At 36.9% G+C, this 24644-nt stretch overlaps 1 protein-coding gene across 4 annotated transcripts in view; it reads left to right on the forward strand.

The window, feature by feature from the left end:
- The window catches only part of slc8a2b (solute carrier family 8 member 2b), a 211636-nt gene that overhangs the window by 182235 nt on the left and 4757 nt on the right, over nucleotides 1-24644 (forward strand). For 2 of the 4 annotated variants that reach the window (XM_068213574.2, XM_009291910.5), the window contains 7 exons: nucleotides 232-687; nucleotides 6077-6453; nucleotides 10496-10599; nucleotides 14640-14657; nucleotides 16648-16772; nucleotides 20180-20279; nucleotides 23733-24011. In XM_068213574.2, coding sequence (XP_068069675.1) covers nucleotides 232-687; nucleotides 6077-6453; nucleotides 10496-10599; nucleotides 14640-14657; nucleotides 16648-16772; nucleotides 20180-20279; nucleotides 23733-24011 — 1459 coding nt within the window. 4 annotated transcript variants of the gene reach the window in all.

A 24644-nucleotide genomic window follows, 5' to 3' on the forward strand; every position in this document is an offset into this window, starting at 1 on the left:
AATATATATATATATTGGCTAATATTCAAAATTCCAAATCATCTACAGCATACTGATTGATTAATTTATATAAATCCATTTTGGTGTTATTGACTTGAGTATAACAGAATACTTCAGTAGTTTTTAAAACCTTGACTTTTTCAAACCGTGGTAAACCGGTCATCATCCCATGCCTACAACAGACACTTTTTTTTTTTTTTCTTTCCTTGACCTTTAAATGTTTCCACCCAGGTGATCCGTATCCTGAAGGACTTAAAGCAGAAATATCCAGACAAGGAGTTGGATCAGCTGGTGGAGTTGGCCAACTACTACGCGCTCCTCCATCAGCAGAAAAGCCGCGCCTTTTACCGCGTCCAGGCCACGCGCATGATGATCGGGGCTGGGAATGTGCTGAAGAAACACGCAGCCGATCAATCTCGCCGTGCCGTGGTGGTAGGTGGAGACGAGGCGTTGGAGGAAGAAGACCTGGCTGTCTGCAGCCGCATTTCCTTCGAGAGCCCACACAGCCAGTGCATGGAGAACTGCGGATCCATCATGATACCTGTGGTTTGCCGTGGAGGTTTGGGGGAGAGTACTTTTTACGTCGACTACTGTACTGAAGACGGCACAGCCAACGCTGGCTCAGATTACGAGTATTGTGAAGGGACGCTGGTGTTCAAACCAGGAGAAACCAGGAAAGATATTAAGGTGAGGAGGAGCAGTGGTGGAGTTTTACAGAAACCTAGGGAAACGCATTATTCCCTCTATCAATGGGGGCTGACCTTTGGTTACAAATGCATTTCGGGGCACAGTCAATGGGGTATAGACCTTTTTCTTGGAACGCAAAATTACCAATTATGCTTTGCGTGTATGCGCAAGTAAAAATGCGAAGAACTTCCAGTCGGCAGCTGATGCGTGTAAACAGTCACATTTGGACAGCTTTGAAACGATAGTTTTAATCTATTTTACCTGCTTTTATCCTCTTTAAACTATTACTGTTGTCCATCAGCACCATCTCCTGGACTGATCATTTAAAGAAATGCGATCTAACAGGATGGAAAACAGCTGCTGTGAGGCGTTTTCCCCTCGTTGTCAGACGGCATCTTCTGCCGTTTAAATGAAGCCTTGTCATCGCTAAAGTCAACATTTTCTCTTTATTTCAAATATATAACCAGCCCAAACAAATGTAGTTCACCAAAATGTTGGACACACACACGAAGATATAGGCTAGTGTCATTTTAATATGACAGAAAAACACAAACCGTGGTAAAAACAACACGTGAAATAAAACACAAACGGCTCGCGATTAGAATGAACAGCAAATCAGCCAGCAGAGGATCAATAACAGACTTTTATTGGTCATTTTTGTAAATTGCACGACTTCCATACCTGTTAAGTTTAATGCTAGTACTCTGGTTTTTTCTCTCTCTCTCTTTCTCTGCGCTGAGCTAACAGCTGACAGGCCGGGAACGCACACACACACTATTTCTGTCGGCAAACACGTGAACTACAGTAGAAGAACGTTTTTCTCGTATTTCTGACGCGCTTGAACCACATGTGACAGATTATAACGGCTTTAACAGACACATTTCTAAGTTGTGTGTCACAAAAACGCTCTGTTATCCATTTAAAACGTTATTGAAACCCATTTTCGGAGCGCAAATTACCAGTTGTATACGCTGTAAACGGAAGTTTTTCGCATTCTACCGGAAGACGCTGGTCGCTATGGCGCCCTCCATGCAGCAGCCATGAAAAAGGTCTATATGCACAGCTACTGTTTTTTAGCCACTGATAAACTTACGGTGAAAGGTAATTGTGACTACTTTCAATTATTACATTTTTTCATAATTACTTTTTGGGGGTTTCAATTGATAGAACAGTAGAGAGTATAGACAGGAAAGCGTGGGGAGCAGAGTGAGGGGAAGGATTGGCATAGGACCTCAAGGTCATGTCCCATGGCAACATTGATCCATGACACTCCGGTGTTCACGGTGTACCGTGTTTGATTCCCGCCTCGACGTCCTATGCCGATCCTACTTTCAAGTTTATGAGGTGCCTTTTATAGCATCTTTGTTGTAATGTAATTAAAATATAATTGATTAATTAGACTTAAGCATTCATTTAGCTGTTCAAGCATAAAACAAGATGAAAGACTGAGTAAACGCTAGTGCTGTTAGCAGCAGCAGGCTAGCGCAGAAACTCCATTGAACATGCTTCATAAAAATACATTTTCATTTATTAAAAATATGGTGAGGAAAATGTAAATTAATACAGTGTTTTTTGTCCGGTCTGAGACTATGGGCAATGAAGATCATGGATTTTTTGAGAAATTAGATCTTGAACATGGCGATTTTTTGATGGCAAGACAGTTCACTGGGACGCACTAGGGCTGACTGACTGATTGTTAAGAGTCTGTGTGCATAGACTCATACGCATTTTGTTTGGAAATGAAAATCAGGTTGACGTCAGAACTCGTTTTGTCAGTTTAGTGGCTAATTCAGTCGTTCAGAGTTTAGTCGTACGACAATGTACGATTTTTAAAAGGAGGCGTGGCACCTAACCTCGCCCCTAAACCCCAACCGTCATTGTGTGATAAGCAAATCATAATAAATTGTACAAATTAGATTGTACGAATTCATACGAATTAGCCACTAAATCAAAAAGTTACGAATTGCACGAATTGTTACGAACATCCAACTTAAAACCAACCAAATATCAATGTCTAATGATGTTACAGCTTAACATTATGTGGACGTTATCTCTATGACGTCTATCAGATATTAGATTTTGGTTGCCATACCTGATGAATAAATGTCAGTTTTTGACGTCAATATGACGTTGGTTTAAGATGTTGGCTCGACGTTGGATTTTGGTCACTTTCTAACGAGCTAAAATCGACTAAATATCAACGTCATTTGACTTCATTATTGGACATCAAAACAATGCTGTCCTTAGACGCTGGCTAGATATTGAATTTTGGTCACAACCTAAATCTAACTTAATATTAACATTTCATGATGTTGTGTGCCTGCTAGGCAATAACTAAATGTGACAGAATGTTACGTTTACACACACACACGCACAAATGACATGTAAATCCATCAGCTTTTTATGCTACAGTGTAATACTCACTACTCACTACTCTTGAGTACTTTTAAAAGGTCTACTTTTACTCATACTTTGAGTAATACTTACAGCAGATACTTTTACTCTACTTGCACTACATTTTTAGGCAAGTAATGGTACTTTTACTTGAGTATGATTTTTCAGTCCTCTTTCCATCACTATGTATAAAGTTGTGTAAGATGTACTTTTCAGGTGAAAAAAGTGGTCAGGTATGTGACAGCACTGCGTGATATCATTACACCTGCTGCAGCAATGTTATGGCAGCAAAGATCCATGACTATTAGACCGGAATAGTTCCTAGATACGTCTGCCTAGAAAATAACAACTTTTCATTTTCCGTCAGTCTTAGTACACAATGTAACTACAGAAGAGTCCAGCTTTAAATAGGAAAATTATGAAAACTCTTTTTCTATTTTTTTTTTTGAGTTAGATGCTAATGGTCAAATCTGATTCAATGATTTATGCTAAGCTAACTAAACTTTATTGCTGGCAGCTAGCTCTCTGAAACTTAAGTCCACTTAAGCTAAGCAGGGCTGTGCCTGGTCAGTACCTGGATGGGAGACCACATGGGAAAGCTGGGTTGCTGTGGGAAGTGGTGTTAGTGAGACCAGTAGGGGGTGCTCAACCTGTGGTCAGTGTAGGACCTAACACCCCAGTATATGGATAGGGACTCATCTTTCAAATGTTACAGGATGTCCTCTGCAAAAGAGTAGGGGTCTAACCCCAGCATCATGGGCAAATTTACCCACTGGCCTCTGTTCATCATGACCTTCCAACCCTCCCCATATCAGCTTCATCACTGTGTCTCCTCTCCACTAATTAGTGGTGTGCAGTGTAGAGATTATTTACAGTTTTAACCCAAAGAATGACCAGTCTGTCAGATGAAGAAGAGCCGGAGTCAGACATTCAAATGAGTGAAGTTTCATAAACTAATTTCGAGAGGAGCACGTGATAGTTTATTGTGCACCACTGGCCACTCATCCGTAATCAGTAATAATCCAATCAGAATGATCCTAGCCTAATATAAAGGGATCACTTTCTGCTTATTGCTCTATCTTCTTTTTGGAAGAATCCCCCCTTCCACCCCATCTCCTCCTTTTTCTCCCCTTCTAAAGGGGGAGCGAGACCTACCTGATCTCGGTTCTCCTGATATGCTTCTAGACCGGGCGGGAGCCCTGGGCTCAAATATCTCCGAGCTCAGGGTTCTCTCCCAGGACAGGATGCCAAACCTGCTATAAATGCCAAGCATATCTAAGTGGGAACTCTTGAAATACATTTCAAGAGTTCACACTTAGATATTGCTTGATGCTATTAGCAGGTTTGGCATGCTGTCCCGGGAGAGAACCCTGAGCTTGGAGATATTTGAGCCCAGGGCTCCCGCCTGGTCCATAGAGAGTATGAGATCAGGTGGTTCTCAAGAGCTCCCCGTGGTAAAGGAGGAAAGGGGGAGAAGGGGTGGATGGGGGTTTCTTCGAAAAAATAAGATAAGGGAGTAATTTTTGCTAGGCTACTTATAGTGAGTTTGGATTAATCTGATTGGCTAAGTAATGATTGTAGATGAGACACCAGCTGCAGTCAATTATATCATGCGCACCTCTCGAAAATAGTTTGTGAAACTTCACAAAGTTTACTGAAGATAGTTTGCAGTTTCATCAGCAGAAGCCAGCTTCAACACTCACAATAAGTTCCTGGGCCGCTCTGCTTTCAATCACAAATCAAAACAATTATACTCTCACATAACGTCACTAACTGCGTCACACATATACGTGTTCTAACCTGATTGGTTAAAACACAGATAGACTAGAAAAATTGCCATGTAGGTGCGTGCGTACAATTCTGAACAATATTTTAAACATATAAGCATCAGACATCCACTAGACTGTTTAGAGCTGACTCCAGACCTGTAGAACTGATCTACAATCAAATAGAACACACACACACTTAAAGTACAATCTGTACTCTTAGCCGTCTTTATCAAAACTGGTTAAAAACCGGTATATTCTACATTCAGGCAGTTATATCCTTACTACACAAAGTCTATCTTGAATAAAAAGTAGAATCACTTTAAAACGCTTAACCATAAGTACAGCAAAATCCCTTTTAGATAGTATTTACTCATAGAAATAACAATAGAAACAGTTGCTTCCAGTCCTCAGCTCTTCAATTCTACTTAAGGTCTTCGTGACCTCTGACCTAGTTTGGTGGCTCCTGAAAATAGTTACAAAGAGACAGGCAAATGCACTGAACATTCTTATATCAAGCAATGTGTTAACTTTATTCATTATTCAATATTCATCCTTGGTAAAAAAAATAATGAGACATAGGATGATGAGAAAAGGATAAACGTTGATCCATGCTGAGATGGATTGGTAGGTATAAATCCGAATCCTTCAGTGGTCTGGCACAATTTGGCTGCTGTTGCATCATCCAGGTGGATGCTGCAGACTGGTGGTGGAAGAGGAAATTCCCCCTCGAAAATGTATAAAGCACTTTCAGTGTCCAGAAAGCGCTATATAAATGTAAGAAATTATTATTATTATTAAACTAAAAGTGCTCCTGGATTCCAAAATTGTAAAACTGCTGAAATCTAGGGAGTCGTAAAATGATCATTTTTAAAAAATGGTGTGTTCCTTTGACCTAAACGGCTTCTAAAGAAAAAAGACTTTATCTTTGATGTAGTGAGCTTTCTTTTTGACAAACATCCACTTCACAGAGACAGACAGGGCCATGTTTCCATGGCAACAGTGCTTTAATGTCTGTCACTGGGTGAGTGACAATGACTGACAGTCTTTAACTAAAACCACTGAGAGAGGATTCAGACTGATGGACACATCCGTCAGGAAAGTCAGAGCCTTACAAATCCATGTGAGATGACTGTTAAGTCACTGATGTACTTGTCCGAGATCTATCTGACCATGTTCTGAAGGTGTACTGTAAAGCCGGATCACTGAGTGTTTATCTGCTTCTCTAGGTTGGCATCATTGATGATGATATCTTTGAGGAAGATGAGCATTTCTTTGTGCGTTTGCTGAACCTGCGTATTGGTGATGCCGAGGGCATGTTTGAGAGTGATGACATGGATCAGGGTCCCAAGGCCCGACTGGTGGAACCGCTGATGGCCACAGTCACCATCCTGGACGACGACCACGCAGGGATCTTCACCTTTACAGACCGCATGATGCGGGTAAGCGAGTGCGTGGGCACCATGGAGGTGACAGTGGTCCGAAACTCTGGCGCCCGCGGAACCGTGATCATTCCGTACCACACAGAGCCCGGGACAGCCCAAGGTGGAGGAGTCGACTATGAGGACACACACGGAGAGCTGGAATTCACCAATGACCAGACAACGTGAGTCGGCTTGTATGAAAAACACAAAATAAAAGAAATCTGATTTATGTGTTTGTTTGGCTGTACAAAACTCTCTTCCACAGTGCAAGGGTGTTCTGGTCGGGTGCCAGGGTATTTCTATGCTGTTGTCTATGTGCACTGGGTAGTTACACTAGAGTTTTTTGGCAGAGAACTCTTAGGGATGAGTGTGAGTGTGTGGAAAACACAAAATACAGAAATGTGTGCTTTTGTTTGCTGTACGAAGCACCTCATCAGTACTAGGGTGTTCTGGTTGGGTGCCAGGGTATTGCTATGTAGTTTTTTGGGTGCACTGGATAGTTACACTAGAGTTTTTAGGCAGAGAGTTGTTAGGGAGTTATTGTCAGAGTTGTTATGCTGCGTTCACACCAGACGCGGAACGCGTGTCAAGCGCGAGTGATTTACATGTTAAGTCAATGCAAACGCGAGAATAGACATCCTGCGATGCGATACGCGCAAATGAGGCGGCACGAAGGATGTAGCGCGAATTGCGCGTATGGCGTGATGCGAATAGCAGGATACGCGCGAATGACGCAGGGCGAATTGAGCGTTTTGCGCGTTTTACGCGAACCCTTGAGTTCGAAAATCTGAACTTCAGCGGACATTCGCGCCACGTCAACCAATCAGAAGCTTGCTCTTGTGGGGGCTTGATTGTGACGTAGAACCTGTTGATGGTGTCCCCAGGGAAATCCTCCAGGCAACACCGACAACAAGTCATCAAACTGGGCTTTGCTCAGTCAGAAGCAACGTTGAAAGCCTCCGTGATCCAGGTTAAGTTTCTGGAGGAGTTCATGAGCTCACAGAGCTGGATGCACCTCTGAAAGCATGTAGTGTACTCAGACACGGTCCTAAACGCATTGACACAGTTTTTCAGCCTTCATAGAGCACATAAACACTGTTATTTTCTTCATAAAATCCATGTTAGCCATTTAGCAACGAAGCTAGTGTCACCGGGCTGACAGAAGCCCGGCCCATCAGGCGAATCCGCGTCTGTTCTGAAGTGAATTTGACACGCGAATGAAGCGGATTTCACGTGTGAATGAAGCGGGGTTTGACGCATGAATGAAGCGAGTAAACTCAAATGTTCACGCGGCTATTTACGCGCGAATATCGCGATTTATCCGCGGGTTCCAGGTCTGGTGTGAACACAGCATTAGGAAGTCATTATTAGAGACTCAGGCAATTTCCAGTTATAAGCAGGTATTTTTATTTTTATTAATATAGTTTTCCCTGTTTTCGTTTAGAAAAAAAATCTGCCCACAAGAAAATGGAAAAAAGCACTGCAATGCATGTTAATGGCATGTCGAACCAACAGGTGGTGATATAAGCCTTTAAACAGGTGGCAATAAAAGCCAGGGTATTCTGAGGATTACTGGGGGTTACTGGAGAGTTGCTACAAAGTTCTGGGTAGGAGTAGAGAGCTGGTAGTACACTATGGCTTGTTGCCAGGGTGTTCTTCTGAGAGGTTACTAAGGGATTCTGATTGGTTACTAGATAGTTGCTAGGAAGTTCTGGGTAGAACTAGTTAGTTGTTAGTGCATGGGTTGTTTTCAGCATGTTCTGAGAGGTTAGTATGGGGTTCTGATTGGTTAGTAGAGAGTTGCTTGGAGGTTGCGGGTAGGACTAGTTAGTTGTTAGTGCATGGGTTCTTGTCAGGGTGTTCTGAGAAGTTACTAGGAAGTTCTGATTGGTTACTAGAGAGTTGCTGGGACGTTCTGGGTAGGAGTAGTTAGGTGCATGGGTTGTTGCCAGTGTGTTCTGAGAGGTTACTAAGGGGTTCTGATTGGTTTCTAGAGAGCTGCTTGGAAGTTTTCGGACTGAGTAAAGAGTTGTTAGTGTAGTATGGGTTGTTGCCAGGGTGTTCTGAAAGGTTACAAAGGGATTCTGGTTGGTCACTAGAGAGTTGCTAGGAGGTTCTGGGTAGGACTAGTAAGTTGTTAGTGCATGGGTTGTTGTCAGGATGTTCTGAGAGGTTACTGTGGGGGTTCTGATTGATTACTAGAGTTGCTATGTAGTTCTGGGACTGAGTAGAGAGTTGTTAGTGTAGTATGGGTTGTTGCCAGGGTGTTCTGAAAGGTTACAAAGGGATCCTGGTGGGTCACTAGAGAGTTGCTAGGAGGTTCTGGGTAGGACTAGTTAGTTGTTAGTGCATGGGCTGTTGTCAGGCTGTTCTGAGAGCTTACTAGGAGGTTCTGATTGGTTACTAGAGTTGCTATGAAGTTCTGGGACTGAGTAGAGAGTTGTTAGTGCACTATGGGTTGTTGCCAGGGTGTTCTAAGAGGTTAGTAGAGGTTTCTGATTGGTTACTAGAGAGTTGCTAAGAAGTTTTGGGTAGGGGTGGAAAGTTGGCTGTGCATTGTGGGTTGTTGCCCAGGGTGTTCTGAGAGGTTACTAGGGGGTTATGATTCCTTACTAAAGAGTTGCTTGGAAGTTCTGGGTAGGAGTAGAGAGTTGGTCATGCACTATGGGTGGTTGCTAGGGTGTTTTAAAATGTTACTAGGAGTTTTGATTGGTTACTTGAGAGTTGCTAGGAAGTTCTGGGTAAGAATAGTTAGGTGTTAGTGCATGGGTTGTTGCCAGGGTGTTCTGAGAGGTTAATAGGGTGTTCTGATTGGTTACTAGAGAGTTAGTAGGAGGTTCTAGGTAGGACTAGTTAGTTGTCAGTCCATGGATTGTTGTCAGAGTGTTCTGAGAGTTTACTAGGAGATTCTGATTGGTTAGTAGAGAGTTGCTAGGAATTTCTGGGTAGGAGTAGAGTTGTTAGAGTTGCACTGTGGGTTCTTGCCAAAGTGTTCTAAGAGGTCAATATTGGATTCTGATTGGTTACTAGAACGTTGCTAGCAAGTTCTGGGTAGGAGAGTTAAGTGTTAGTGCATGGACTTTTGCCAAGGTGTTCTGAGAGGTTAATAAGGGATTCTGATTGGTTACTAGAGAGTTGCTAGGACGTTCTGGATAGGAATAGAGAGTTGTTAGTGCACTATGGTTAGTTGCCAGGGTATTCTGAAATGGTTACTTGGGGATTCTGATTGGTAACTAGAGAGTTGCTAAGTTATTATTATAGATTTTCTTGGTGGTTGCAAGGATGTTCTGGGTCATTGTTTAGATGTCCTCTAATTGCTAGTCTAGGGGGGTCTTGGTTGTCACTAGAGTGTTCTGAGTGGTTACTGGAGAGTTGCTAGGGCATTATGTGTTGTGGAGGCTGACAGTGGTGTATCAGATCACTCAGTAAAGAAACAGCTCTCCTCAACAGGACACGACTGAAGCTATTATCCATGTTAAATAGGGCTTGTTCAAATCCCTTGAGAGCGAGCTGTAGTGATAGTGATACTCATGTGCTTAGTGTGCTTGAGTCGGTATAGATCAGTTAGCAGATGCCGTGCTTCCGCCAGTCTGGAGTCTTTTCTGTCGATCCCGGATGAACGTGACAGTGTCCTACATTATGGATGAGCACTAAACATTACGATTTCCCTCTGTGTGTGTGTGTATGTGTATGTGTATGTGTATGTGTGTGTGTGTGTGTGTGTGTGTGTGTGTGTGTGTGTGTGTGTGTGTGTGTCAGTGATGGAAGTGAATCCACTTTATATTTTGAATGTTTTGATTGTGAGTGGGAGTGAATGTGTGTGTGTGTGTGTGTGTGTGAATCAAATTAAATATTGACACGCAGCCTTTTGTGGTGATTTAAATGCTGACATTTCCCATGATTTGTGTGCACATGTTGTGTGTGTGTGTGTCATTCATCAGCTCTTTTAATGTGATTTCATGTCAGGGTGGAGCGCCGCTGTTCATGACCCCAGAGGAACTGCATTAAGTATTTATGAGGTTGTGTGTGTGTGTGTGTGTGTGTGTGTGTTTGTGTGTCATTATGCTGTTCCTGGCATTTTCTATTTAGTCGCAATCTTCTGTCACTTGTTTCAGTAATCGATGCAAGACTTCAAAGCCGCGACTTGAATGTCTGATCACTTGTGTTTGTTTGTCTCTGTGTGTGTCTCTGTGTATGTGTGTATGTCTGTGTGTGTGTGTGCAGTCAAACTCTTCAGGTGAGGATCATTGATGATGAGGAGTACGAGAAGCATGAGAATTTCTTCATCGTTCTGGAGGAGCCGCGGTGGCTGAAGAGGGGGATCTCAGGTGTGTGTGTGTATGTGTGTGTGTGTTGCTCTGAGAGGTCAGGAGATTGTATCTGTTAGCTTTTAAAGTGGTTTTGGGGATTAATTTGACATTCAGGTTCAAGTGGTTTCCGATACAGCTGGCTCAGCTCCCAGCCCTAATGAGCTCCCTATATAGACAGCGTTATTAGGCGGTGCTTAAAACTGAAGAATGTTGCTGCTTTATAACTATATAGAAAACATGTTTTTGATCAAAAGTTAGGGCATATATACAGTTGTAGTCAGAATTATTAGCCCCCCTGAATTATTAGCCCCCATGTTTATTTATTTCTCAATTTCTATTTAACAGAGAGCAGATTTTTACAACACATTTCTAAACATAATAGTTTTAATAACTCATTTCTAATAACTGATTTATTTTATCTTTGCCATGATGACAGTAAATAATATTACACTAAGTAAAAGACACTTCTATACAGCTTAAAGTGGCATTTAAAGGCTTAACTAGGTTAATTAGGTTAACTAGGCAAGTTAAGGTAATTAGGCAAGTTATTGTATATCGATGGGTTGTTCTGTAGACTATCGAAAAAATATATAGCTTAAAGGGGATAATAATTTTGACCCTAAAATTCGTTTTAAAAAATTAAAAACTGCATTTATTTTAGCCGAAATAAAACCAATTAGGCATTCTCCAGAAGAACAAATATTATCAGACATACTGTGAAAATTTCCTTGCTCTATTGAACATCATTTGGGAAATATTTAAAAAAGAAAAAAAAATTAAAAGGGGGGCAAATAATTTTGACTTCCACTGTACATACGTGTGTGTGTGTGTGTGTGTGTGTGTGTGTGTGTGTGTGTGTGTGTGTGTGTGTGTGTGTGTGTGTGAGAGAGAGTGTGTGTGTGTGTGTGTGTGTGTGTGTGTGTGTGTGTGTGTGTGTGTGTGTGTGTGTGTGTGTGTGTGTGTGTGTGTGTGTGTGTGTGTGTGTGTTGAACAGAGATTGTGTTTTATATAGCTAAAAAGCAGCAGGATCACTTTTTACTTTCACTTTCACTTTCAACAGCTTTACTAAAGACTTTACTAGGTTAATTAGGTTAACTAGACAGGTTATGTAATTAGGCAAGTTATTGTATAATGATGGTATATATATATATATATATATATATATATATTTTTTTTTTTTTTTTTTTTTTTTTTAGTGATCTGTTTTAATGTCAAATGAAGACTTAAATGAAAGATATTAAAGACATTTTGAGAGTGATGTTTTGAGACAGCAGATGTTCAGCTGCTCGAGGCTGTTTCTGAGCGGGTGATCAAGAGCTCAGACTGACCCTGAAACAGCTCATCTGCTGGACTCGCCATCATCTGTTTGTCTGAACATCACGTCTGAGGACCCTTAACAGTCAGCATGCGCTTTTACTGCTCAGAGAGAAAGCTCACTAGGGTTTGGAATAAAGCCATGGCAGTGCTGAAAATAGGCAGATGCCCTAATAGAACCATTACTCCAGTAGAAGTATAAAGTCCTCTTTTTCAATATTACTTTAATAGATGTACAAAATACTTAATTTTTTATTTACTTTTATTTTATTTGATAAATAGACAGATTAAGTATTCACAGATGAGTGTTTATTTTTGCAAGAAAGCCAAAACTCGTCTTACTCTGACAATCACAGAGATAATTCATGGTCATTCAAGTGAAAAAAGCAATGCTGGAAATGCTGAACCCCATCATTGAGTTGTTAAGATCAGTTTGTAAAATCTGTGAATCATGTGCTGAGACTCACTCGAAATAGATCATTTGAATCAGTAAGTTGCTAACTGGTAACTCATGCGAAACAGTTCACTTGAATCAGTGAGTTTTTGTTCTTGTAGACTCACTCTGAACAGACCATTAGAGTCATTGTGTTGTTCGGAATTGAACTAGTGAATTGAATCAGTCAGTTGTTTACTAGGGACTAATTTTGAACGGATCATTTGAATCAGTGAGTTGTTTACCGGAGACTCACTCTGAACGGATCATTTGAATCAGTGAGTTGTTTACTATAGGATCATTCTGAATGGGTGGTTTGAATCACTTAGTTGATTACTTGAGACTCACACGGAATTGCTAATTTGAATCAGTTAGTTGTTCACTGAAGGCTCACTCCGAATGAATAATTTGAATTAGTGAGTTGTTAACTAGAAACTTACTCTGAATGAATTATATAAATAATTTAATTGGTTAATTACTGAAAACTCAATCTAAATGAATCATTTAAATTGATAAGTTGTTTGCTGGAAACTCACTCTGATCAGATCATTTGAATCAGTGAGTTGTTTGCTGGAGACTCACCCTGAACGGATCATTTAAATCAGTTTTTTAGTAGAGAATCATTCTAAATGGATCATTTGAATCAGTGAGTTGTTTACTGAAAACTCACTCTGAATGTATAATTTGAATCAGTGAGTTGTTTACAGGAGACTCACTCTGAAAGGATCATTTGAATCACTAAGCTGTTTACTTGAGACATAAGCTGCGTCCCAAATCGCATACTTATGCACTATTCTACGCCATTTTGTAGTATAAATAGTGTAAGTAGTGCGTTCACACTGAAAACTCTAAAAATAATGAGTGCACTTTAATTACCCGGATGATGCACTCATTCAGCCGCTAAAATGAAGTGTGTAATGATGGACACTTCACGCACTCAACGACCGTAGGTTTGCTTACGTAGCGGAAGGGGCGGAGCTATCGGACGCACATGTTGAATAACTTTATTTAATTTGGATGGTGAAAGCAAAATTCTTTTACGAGAGTGATTATAGCGCCTCCCGATAGTGATTGCGGCAACACTCACGGCAGGTATTATTTGATAATTCGGCCATTTACTTCAATGATTTGGCAACCGTCAAACGTCATCAGGGAAACGGTTTGAATTTCCGCTTAGTAAAAAAAACATTAGTGTGCCATTTGGGACGACAATACATACATATACTATCCTGTTGAGTGTGTAAGTGCATAAGTACATAGTGCATGAGTGCATAGTGTATAGTGTGCCATTTGGGACGCAGCTTTACTCTGAATGGATCATTTGAATCAGTGAGTTGTTTACTGAAGGCTCACTCTGAACTGATCATTTGAATCAGTGAGTTGTTTACTGAAGGCTCCCTCTGAACTGATCATTTGAATCACTAAGCTGTTTACTGGAGACTTACTCTGAACAAATCATTTGAATCAGTGTGTTGTTTCCTGGAGATTCACTCTGAACTGATCATTTAACTCACTGAGTTGTTTACTGAAGGCTCACTCTGAACTGATCATTTGAATCAGTGAGTTGTTTACTGGAGACTTACCCAGAACGGATCATTTTAATTACTGAGCTGTTTACTATAGACTCACTCTGAACAGATCATTTGAATCAGTATGTTATTTACTGGAGACTCACTCTGAATGGATCATTTGAATCAGTATGTTATTTACTGGAGACTCACTCTGAATGGATCATTTGAATCAGTGAGTTGTTTACTGGAGACTCACTCTGAATGGATCATTTCAATCAGTGAGTTGTTTACTGAAGGCTCACTCTGAACTGCTCATTTGAATCATTGACTTGTTTACTGAAGGCTCACTCTGAACCGCTTATTTGAATCAGTGAGTTCTTTACTGAAGGCTCACTCTGATCTGATCATTTGAATTAGTGACTTGTTTACTGGAGATTAATTTTAAACACTTGTAAAATGAAATGAATTCTTCAGAGCAATTTGTGAACTGATTCAAAAGGTCAACTGGTCAAATTCAGCTTGTTCATGAATTAAAAACCACTATTCTAGTCTCCCTTTTTCTTTAATAACTTTTTACTCCTTTAGGAGATGTAGTAAAGTAAACGTTTTATACTCAGATAAAATAAAGATCCCTAAAATATGTACTTGTGTGCAGTAGTGAAGTACAAATACCACCTCTGAGCCACTGTCATGTGTGTTTGTGTGTGTAGATGTGTGTGTGTGCGTGTGTGTGTTTATTAATGGAGTAAACTCATCTCCAGCACTAACTCCATCTCTCTTGTCCTCCTATCATCACGCAGCCCTGCTGCTGAACCAAGGTAAGGTTTCAGATCAGCACACGTCTCACTAACCCTCATCACACACACACACATACACGCACACACAAACACACAACCAGTAGAGACATCAGGAAAGGGGATCAAACGCTGACACCAGATCAGAACAGCACAGAAAACTGGTCCACCGATTCTGACAATGCAGCTCTCACTTTTAGCATTCAATTTTTAGCTTTTTTTTTTAATGCTTTCATATATATTTTATTTAAAGATATATTATATTTACAATTTTGTAAATATAATATATTTTATTGCATTGTATTTTATTTTATTGCATTTTGTTTTACTTTATTGCATTTTATTTTATTCCATTTTATTTTTTTAAGTTATACTGTATATGTGTGTTGTTATATATTTTATATTATGTAATATTTGATTTATTGTTTTCTTTTATGTTTTATATTATTTAATTATTTTTTATTTAATTTCTGTTTTTTATCGTACAATTTCATTACAATATAACAATTTATATTAACAATTATATTAAATTAACAATTTAAGTGATCCTTTCTTTTATTTTCACATTTATTTTATTTAATTATTATTTTGTGAAGTGTGTGCTTTTAAATTTAATATAAAAATTATGTTATCAGGGAGTTTTTTCATTTTCTCTGATATTATGCATTATTTTAGTTTTAATGTTTGTATTTGTCATATATATATATTTATATATATATATATATATATATATATATATTATTTTATAATATGATTTTAAATGTAATTTAATTGTTCTTTTCATTCATTTTCACTTTTGCTGCATTATTTTTTAAAATTCAAAATGTAATTTATGAAGTGCATTTTGTTTTAAATTCATTTTATCTGTCAGTTTTTTTTTCCATTTTAAATTTGTATTTTGTACTATGCAATATTTTATTTTATTTTTCATTAAACTTTTTTATTTTATTATTAATATAAATGTATTGCTATATAAAGCTATTTATGATTATTTAGTTTAATTTTGCATTTCTGTTATTTTTATTCTATGTTTTGTATATATTATCTTATTTTAGTATGTTAAATTTATTCCCTGTATTTTTTCATATTCACATGATTTTATAAATGTTAATTAAATGTTCTTTTCTTTAAATTTCACTTTTTTTTCATCACTTTAACTTCATTTATTTATTCTGTGAAGTGCATAAATAAATGAAGTGCATATATATATATATTATTTTTATTATTATTATTATTATTATTGTATTCTTTGTATTATTAATATTATTATTAATTTTTTGTTATATTTATTTTTTGTATATATTATCTTATTTTAGTGTTTTATATATATATATTTATTATTATTTGGTTTTTAATATTATTTGTATTATTATAAATGTTTTTGTTATATTTATTTTGTTTTGTATATATTATCTTATTTCAGTGTTTTATATATATAATTATTAGCATTTTGTATTGTTTGTATTATTATTTGTATTATTATTAATTTTTTGTTATTTTTATTTTCTTTTGTAAATATTATCTTGTTTTATTATTTTATGTTTATTTTCTGTATTTTTTCATATGGTTTCATAAATGTTATTTAAATGTTGCTTTCTTTCATTTACACTTTTATTTCATTATTTTTATGTTATTTATTTGTTCTGTGAACTGCATTTTCATACAAAACTGATTATTTAATTTTATCAGGGAGATTTTACTGTAAGTGAAAACACAGAAAGCATTCCCCAGTCCACGTTTTACAGTGGGCTCAATCCCAGACAAATCTCAGTTTGTCCCACTGAGAAGTGTGTTTTATCACAGCAGTGAATGCTTTATGTGCAGCAGAGGAAGCTCATGCATTCAGAGCTGTTTTTTTTTTTTTGTGTGTGTGTGTGTTTGTGTGCGTGTCGTTGTGTCGTAGTTTGTGTTTTATTGATCGGATGAGCTCTTCTCTTGTGTTTTTTGGTTTTGTCCCGCTGTTTCTCATCCACTCTGTGTTTCTGTGTGTGTGTGTGTGTGTGTGTGTTTTCAGAGGATGCAGAAGGTCAGTTGAGTGCAGAGGAAGAGGAGGCCCGGAGGATTGCAGAAATGGGCAAACCCGTCCTGGGGGAACACAGCCGGCTGGAGGTGGTCATCGAGGAGTCTTACGAGTTCAAGGTATTGCATCTCAAAACACTGACTACTTTATTTTATTTTATTTTATTTTGTTTTATTTTATTTTATTTTATTTTATTTTATTTTATTTTATTTTATTTTATTTTATTTTATTTTTCAATCATTTTCGTTTGGCTTAGTCTCTTTATTAATCTGGGGTTGCCACAGTGAAATGAACCGCCAACTTATCCAGCATTTTTTTTTACTTTAAATTTTTTTACTTTAAATAAAATGTCCGTCACCGAATCCCCAAGTATTTGCTGTGGTTCACAGAACTTACAATAAGACTGTGGAGATCAACACATTTATTTTATTTTATTGCAGTTTTTATTACACTTGTTTTATTTTATTTTATTGCATTTTTTTTATTTTATTGCATTGAATTTAATTTTATTGTATTGCATTTTATTTCATCACATTTATTCTATTGCATTACATTTATTTTACTGCATTGCATTGCACTTTATTCTATTTTAAATAATATTATTGCATTTAATTTTATTGCATTGCACTTATTTTATTTGACAGCATTGCATTTAAATAGTTTTATATTATTATAATTCTATTCAAGGTTTTTTATTATTTAATTTTATTTTCAATGTGTTTTATTTAATTTTGCATTTATTTCATTTTATTTTCAATGTGTTTCATTTAATTTTACATTTATTTCATTTTATTTTCAATGTGTTTTATTTAATTTTACATTTATTTCATTTTATTTTCAATGTGTTTCATTTAATTTTACATTTATTTCATTTTATTTTCAATGTGTTTTATTTCATTTTACATTTATTTCATTTTATTTTCAATGTGTTTTATTTCATTTTACATTTATTTCATTTTATTTTCAATGTGTTTTATTTAATTTTACATTTATTTCATTTTATTTTCAATGTGTTTTGTTTAATTTTACATTTATTTCATTTTATTTTTAATGTGTTTTATTTAATTTTACATTTATTTAATTTTATTTTCAATGTGTTTTATTTCATTTTACATTTATTTCATTTTATTTTTAATGTGTTTTATTTTATTTAAAATTTATTTCATTTAATTTTTAATGTGTTTTATTTAATTTTACATTTATTTCATTTTATTTTCAATGTGTTTTATTTAATTTTACATTTATTTCATTTTATTTTCAATGTGTTTTATTTCATTTTACATTTATTTCATTTTATTTTTAATGTGTTTTATTTCATTTTAAATTTATTTCATTTAATTTTTAATGTGTTTTATTTAATTTTACATTTATTTCATTTTATTTTCAATGTGTTTTATTTAATTTTACATTTATTTCATTTTATTTTCAATGTGTTTCATTTAATTTTACATTTATTTCATTTTATTTTCAATGTGTTTTATTTAATTTTACATTTATTTTATTTTATTTAAAATTAATGTAATTGTATTTTATTTTAAATTTTTTATATAATTTTATCTTAAATGTATATTATTTTGGCGACGTGATGGCGCAGTAGGTAGTGCCGTCGCCTCACAGCAAGAAGGTAGCTGGTTCGAGCCTCGGCTGGGTCAGTTGGTGTTTCTGTGTGAAGTTTACACGTTCTCCCCACATTCGCGTGGGTTTCTTCCGGCAGCTTTTTTATTTTATTTTAGATGTATTTTATTTATTTATTTTTTACTCTACTAAAATAGTGAGTCCACGTTTTAGCATTTTTTATTATTATTTATCATGGTAATCTCCATCTGGTCTTGAGTTATCTGCAGAGACGTGACATGAGGTTGTGTGCAGGAATCATGTGTGCTGATCTGTTCTTCTTCTATAAATAGGTTTCACGTTTTATGACATGAAAAATGCAAATCCTCCAGTGAAACCAGAGCATCAGAATGATTCCCAGTTCTGTATTCCTGCTCATATGATGCTCACGATTCTTCATTACAGTGGAGGACTCTAAATTATGAATGTTGATGAGTGTTTACAAAAATATAATTTGAAGCTCCACTTAATGACTGCCAGGGGTGTAAATATGCCTTATGATGTCCATATCTGCAGAAACTGAAGGCCTGATTAAACTGTGGTCTGAAACTGCACTCAGATCAGTGTGTGATGTGTTTGTCAGATCAGTAGAGTGTGTGAGTTTGAATGTTTATTTTTATCAGATCAGTAAAGTGTGTGTTTGTCAGATCAGTGGTGCTGGATCAGCAGATGTCTGGTTCATTCGTGTTTGTCATTACTGTTATATAGACTAATTCTTTGCTATTTTGCATTTATTGGAGCAATAAAAAATTTATAAGCTTCACATGTGATTATTTTTTAGAGATATAATAATACTAATACTACTACTATTAATAATAATAATAATAATAATATAACAATAATTTATTAAAGGGTTTATGCTTTATTTATTGGATATTTTATTTTTTTGCGGACAGGAGTCACACTGAATATGATCTTATGTGTCTGTTTTAATAAAGAAAGAAAGTAAAAGAAAGAAAGAAAGAAATAAGAAAACTAGAAATTAAATAAATAATAAGAAAGAAAGAAAGAAAGAAAGAAAGAAAGAAGAAAACTAAAAATAAATCATTAAATAAAAAGGGGAAAGAAAGAAAGAAAGAAAGAAAGAAAGAAAGAAAGAAAGAAAGAAAGAAAAATATAACGAAAGAAATAAAAAGTTTAAAAAAAGAAAGAAAGAAAGAAAGAAGAAAACTAGAAAAAAGAAAGAAAGAAATAAAGAAAGAAGAAAACTAAAAATAAATCATTAAATAAAAAGGGGAAAGAAAGAAAGAAAGAAAGAAAGAAAGAAAGAAAGAATGAAAGAAAGAAAGAAAGAAAGAAAGAAAGAACGAAAGAACGAAAGGAATAAAAAGTTTTAAAAAGAAAGAAAAAAGAAAGAAAGAAAGAAAGAAAGAAGAAAACTAGAAAGAAAGAAAGAAAGAAAGAAAGAAAGAAAGAAAGAAAGAAAGAAAGAAAAAGGAAAACTATAAATAAATAAATAAATAAATAGAAAGAAAGAAAAAGTAAAACAGAGAAGGAACAAAGAGAAGGAAATAAATAAATAAATAAATAAATAAATAAATAAATAAATAAATAAATAAATAAATAAATAAATGAAAAGGGGAAAGAAAGAAAGAAAAAAAGGAAAGAAAAAAGAAAATATAAAGGAAAGAAAGAAAATGAAAATATAAAAATGATAAATTCATTGTTCATTTATTTATATTAATTTATTTTATTTTATCTTGTGAATATTTTATTAATATTTTGACTAATTTTATTGTTCATTCAAATAATTCCTTATTCATATATCGTGTCAATATTTGATCAATAATCTAAATAATGTTCCCGCAGTCATCTGAAGAGTGTGTTGAAGCTTTTGTGTGTGTGTGTGTGTGTGTGTGTGTGTGTGTGTGTGTGTGTGTGTGTGTGTGTGTGTGTGTGTCGTGTGTTTCAGAGCACCGTTGATAAGCTGATCAAGAAGACCAACCTGGCGCTGGTGATCGGCACTCACTCCTGGAGAGAGCAGTTTGTGGAGGCCGTGACGGTCAGCGCAGGTCCAGACCCTTCACTTCTCTATTCATACATACATTAGGGCTGCACAATATTAGAAATATTAGACATCGTGATCATTAGTTTTGCTGTGATTTATATTTTGATATGAATTTGATTTCACCAGATAGCTTGAACAGCTTTATTTGGAAACAATTCATTAATTGTGCCTGATTTGGGATTATTCTGGAAGATTATGGGGATTCTTCTGGATTATTATTGGGAAGATGGAGTCAAGGGATGCACGGTGGCCCACAGCAAGAAGCCAAAGACATGCGCTATATGAACTGAATAAGATAAATTGGTCGTAGTGTATGTGTGTGAATGAGTGTGTATGGGTGTTTCCCAGTACTGGTTTGCAGCTGGAAGGGCATCCGCTGTGTAAAACATATGCTGGATACGTTGGCAGTTAGGGCGAAGCAGTAGGTATTGCTGTCACCTCACAGCAATAAGGTCGCTGGGTTGCTGATTCGATCCTCAGCTCAGTTGGCGTTTCTGTGTGAAGTTTGCATGTTCTCCCTGCGTTCGCGTGGGTTTCCTCCGGGTTTCCCCCACAGTCCAAAGACATGCAGTACAGATGAATTGGGTAGGCTAAATTGTCCGTAGTGTATGAGTGTGTGTGTGTGAATGTGTGTGTGGATGTTTCCCAGAGATGGGTTGTGGAAGGGCATCCGTTGTGTAAAAACTTGCTGGATAAGTTGGCGGTTCATTCCGCTGTGGCGGCCGCGGATTAATAAAGGGACTAAGCTGACAAGAAAATGAATGAATGAATGAATATTCCCATTATTTTTATTTTATTAACATCTACCCCAACCCTAAACCCAACCATCACAGTAATGTAAAAACAGGTCTGAAACTGGAGTCTTCTCTATTTGTATAGCTGATTAACCATGTGGATGGATGATAACAGCCTTCTGAGCCTACCAGTAGACGCATTCCGCTGTGGCGACCCCTGATGAATAAGGAACTAAGCTAAAGGAAAATGAATGAATATAATATTAGTGAATCAGTTTCAGTGAATCAAATGTATGTATTTATTTGAATTATATATAATTTATTAATATAACGTATACACGTTTTCAGTGTTTTGAGGGATATTCAGTGTATTTTGACCCACCTTTGACTTTACTTTTAGACTACATGTAGAAACACACATATTTTACGAGAGAACAGTCTTGTGAACACTTACGGTGTCCATCTGTGCTGTAGATCTGCCGGTTCAGATTGCTGAATGATTTCTGTCTCGTATAGACTGATTGGCTCGATGATGCATTCACAATGGTATGGACCGTTTATAGGGGTGGTCAACTGCATGTTTATATTATCTACTGCTTTAATTATTAACATTATTATTTAAAAATACACATCAGAGCGAACTATTCTTCAGTATTAAAGGGCTGACAACCATATATATTGTTTTGAAGTGCTTCAAATAAATCAAGCGTTAATTAGGAGCCAATCCCCCCTGTAATTCGCACGTTGCTTTTACCTATGTATTACTTATCAAGTAAAACGTCTCTCTTCACTTTTCTGCAGATATTAGTGGAGTGTTTCTCAGTGGTGTTCTGCTGCCCTCTGCTGCCTTGTACTGTTAATGACTGCTGCTTTTTCTTTGTATATTATATCTTGTTATTGCTTCAACAGAATATAGAACAATATAAATACAGAATACAAAGAAAGATTGTCAGGGGTGTACTGAAAACAAAATAATAATAAATACTCTTAACATAATAGTTTTATTAACTGATTATTTTTATCTTTGCTAATGACGACAGTACATATTATTTGACTTACTATATTACTAGACACTAGTATTCAGCTTAAAGTGACATTTAAAGGCATTACTTGGGTGAATAGTTTAGCTAGAGAAGCTAGGGTAATTAGGCAAATCATTGAATAATATTGGTTTGTTCTGTAGACCAGTGGTTCCCAAAGTGCAGGTCGAAAAAATATTGCTGAAGGCGGCTAATAATATTGACCTTAAAATGATAAAAAAAATTAAAAACTGCTTTTTTTCTAGCCGAAATAAACAAATAAAAAGAAAAAAAATATTATAAGAAATACAGTGAAAAATTCCTTAAAAAAAAAATATATATATATATATATATATATATATATATATATATATATAAAAAGAAAACACTAGAGGGAAAATAACTTTGACTTCAACTGTGTACTGACCACTTTAATATGTACAACTGCTCATTGTACATAATACATCCATTTCTCACCAGCCAATCACATAGCAGCAACTTAATGCATGTAGACCTGGTCAAGGCAATCTGCTGCAGTTCAAAACGAGCATAGGAATGAGGAAGAAAGGTGACTTAAGTTCAAGACTTTGAACGTGGCATGGTTGTTGGTGCCAGACGGGCTGGTCTGAGTATTTTAGAGACTGCTGATCTACTGGGATTTTCATGCGCAACCATCTCTAGGGTTTACAGAGAATGATCAGAAATAGAGAAAATATCCGGAGCAGTTCTGTGGGCCTTGTTGATGCCAGAGGTCAGAGGGGAACGGCCAGACTGGTATCAGCTGATAGAAAGGCACCAGTAACTCAAATTAGCACTCGTTACAACCGAGGTCTGCAGAAGAGCATCTCTGAACACACAACACGTCCAACCTTGTGGCAGATGGGCTACAGCAGCAGAAGACCACACCAGGTGCCACTCCTGTCAGCTAGAAACAAGAAACTGAGGCTACAATTCACACTTGCTCACCAAAGCTGGACAATAGAAGATTGGAGAAATGTTGCCTGGTCTGATGAGTCTCGATTTCTGCTGTGACATTCGGATGGCAGGGTCAGAGTTCGGCATTAACAACATGGAAGCAGGAATAGTAAGGTGTACCTAATAAACTGGCCGGTTAGTGTATAAAGTATGGATGCTAAAAAACAAAACAAAAGAGAAAGCGCCTTGTGAAATGACAAAATATTCAAGGGTTTAAATTTAAAAATAAAAAATTTTGTGATGTTCATTCATTTATTCATTCATTTTCCGTCAGCTTAGTCCCTTTATTAATGAGGGGTCGCTACAGTGAAATGAACAGCCAACTTATCCAGCATATGTTTTACACCGCAGATGCCCTTCCTGCTGCAACCCAATACTGGGAAACATCCATACACACTCATTCACACATTCACACTCACACACTACGACCAATTAAGTTTAACGCATTCCTCTATAGAACATGTGTTTGGACTGTGGGGGAAACCGGAGCACCCGGAGGAAACCCACACCAACAAGGGGAGAACATGCAAACTCCACACAAAAGTGCCAACTGAAGCAGCCGAGACTCGAACCAGCGACCTTCTTGCTGTGAGGCGAAGTGCTAACCACTGATGATCACATAATGTTCAATTTCTTTAAGTATTGCAGGATTAAATGTTTTTTTTGTGCGTGAATTTGCATTGGTGGATATAAAAAAAGCTTCCTTTGATTGCCGCCTTTTCTCCTCAGGTGACGGTGATGAAGATGATGAGGAGGGTCGAGAGGAGCATCCGCCGTCCTGCTCTGATTACGTCATGCATTTTCTGACGGTCTTCTGGAAGGTTTTGTTTGCGTTCGTTCCTCCCACCGAGTACTGGAACGGCTGGGCCTGTTTCGTGGTTTCCATCACGGTGATCGGGCTCCTGACGGCCGTCATCGGGGATCTGGCGTCGCACTTTGGCTGCACTGTGGGCCTGCGGGACACCGTCACCGCCGTGGTGTTTGTGGCGCTCGGCACTTCCATACCAGGTGCGCTCTCTGCTATTACTACACATGACTGAGTACATTACCGACATATGGTGTTTATTGTAAAGTAGGTTACAGATGAAAATAAGTTTATTTTTGCTCTTCATGAATGCAGAGAAACAGAATATTGAATGAGAAAACAGTGGGCGTGGCTTGTTTTTTCTACTGCGAGCTGATTGGAAGTAGTAAAGTAGGCATTTCATTCAGAAAGATCTTAGGGAAAAGGGTTTGGGGAGAGTTGTTACAACCTAACAAACTCCTCCTGCACACTATTTCTGTTTGTTGTCAAAACTGCCAGCTGGAGGGGCGTGGCTAAAATATTAACCACGCCCCTCCAGCTGGCAGTACAATACCTCAGACTGACCTAATTTGAAAATTTAACTGAAAACAAACAGGAAGTGCATTTTCAGATTTTAATTTTAGTTTACAAGGGCAAAGCATTGTTTTTTCTTCTTAATGACATGCACAGATGAATTGTTTACCACCTAACTAGCAACGTGAGCTAACCAAATCCATATGGTTAGTTCTGATTTCATGTGTACTTTAAGGGTCTGGTGAAGTGCTTTGAAATGTGCATTTTTATTTGATGTTTTACGTAATCTCTATGACTCATTTTTAGGATAGCATAGCAGTGGC

The sequence above is a fragment of the Danio rerio genome, chromosome 15 (assembly GCF_049306965.1).
Source record: "Danio rerio strain Tuebingen ecotype United States chromosome 15, GRCz12tu, whole genome shotgun sequence".
NCBI classification, from domain to species: Eukaryota; Metazoa; Chordata; class Actinopteri; order Cypriniformes; family Danionidae; genus Danio; species Danio rerio.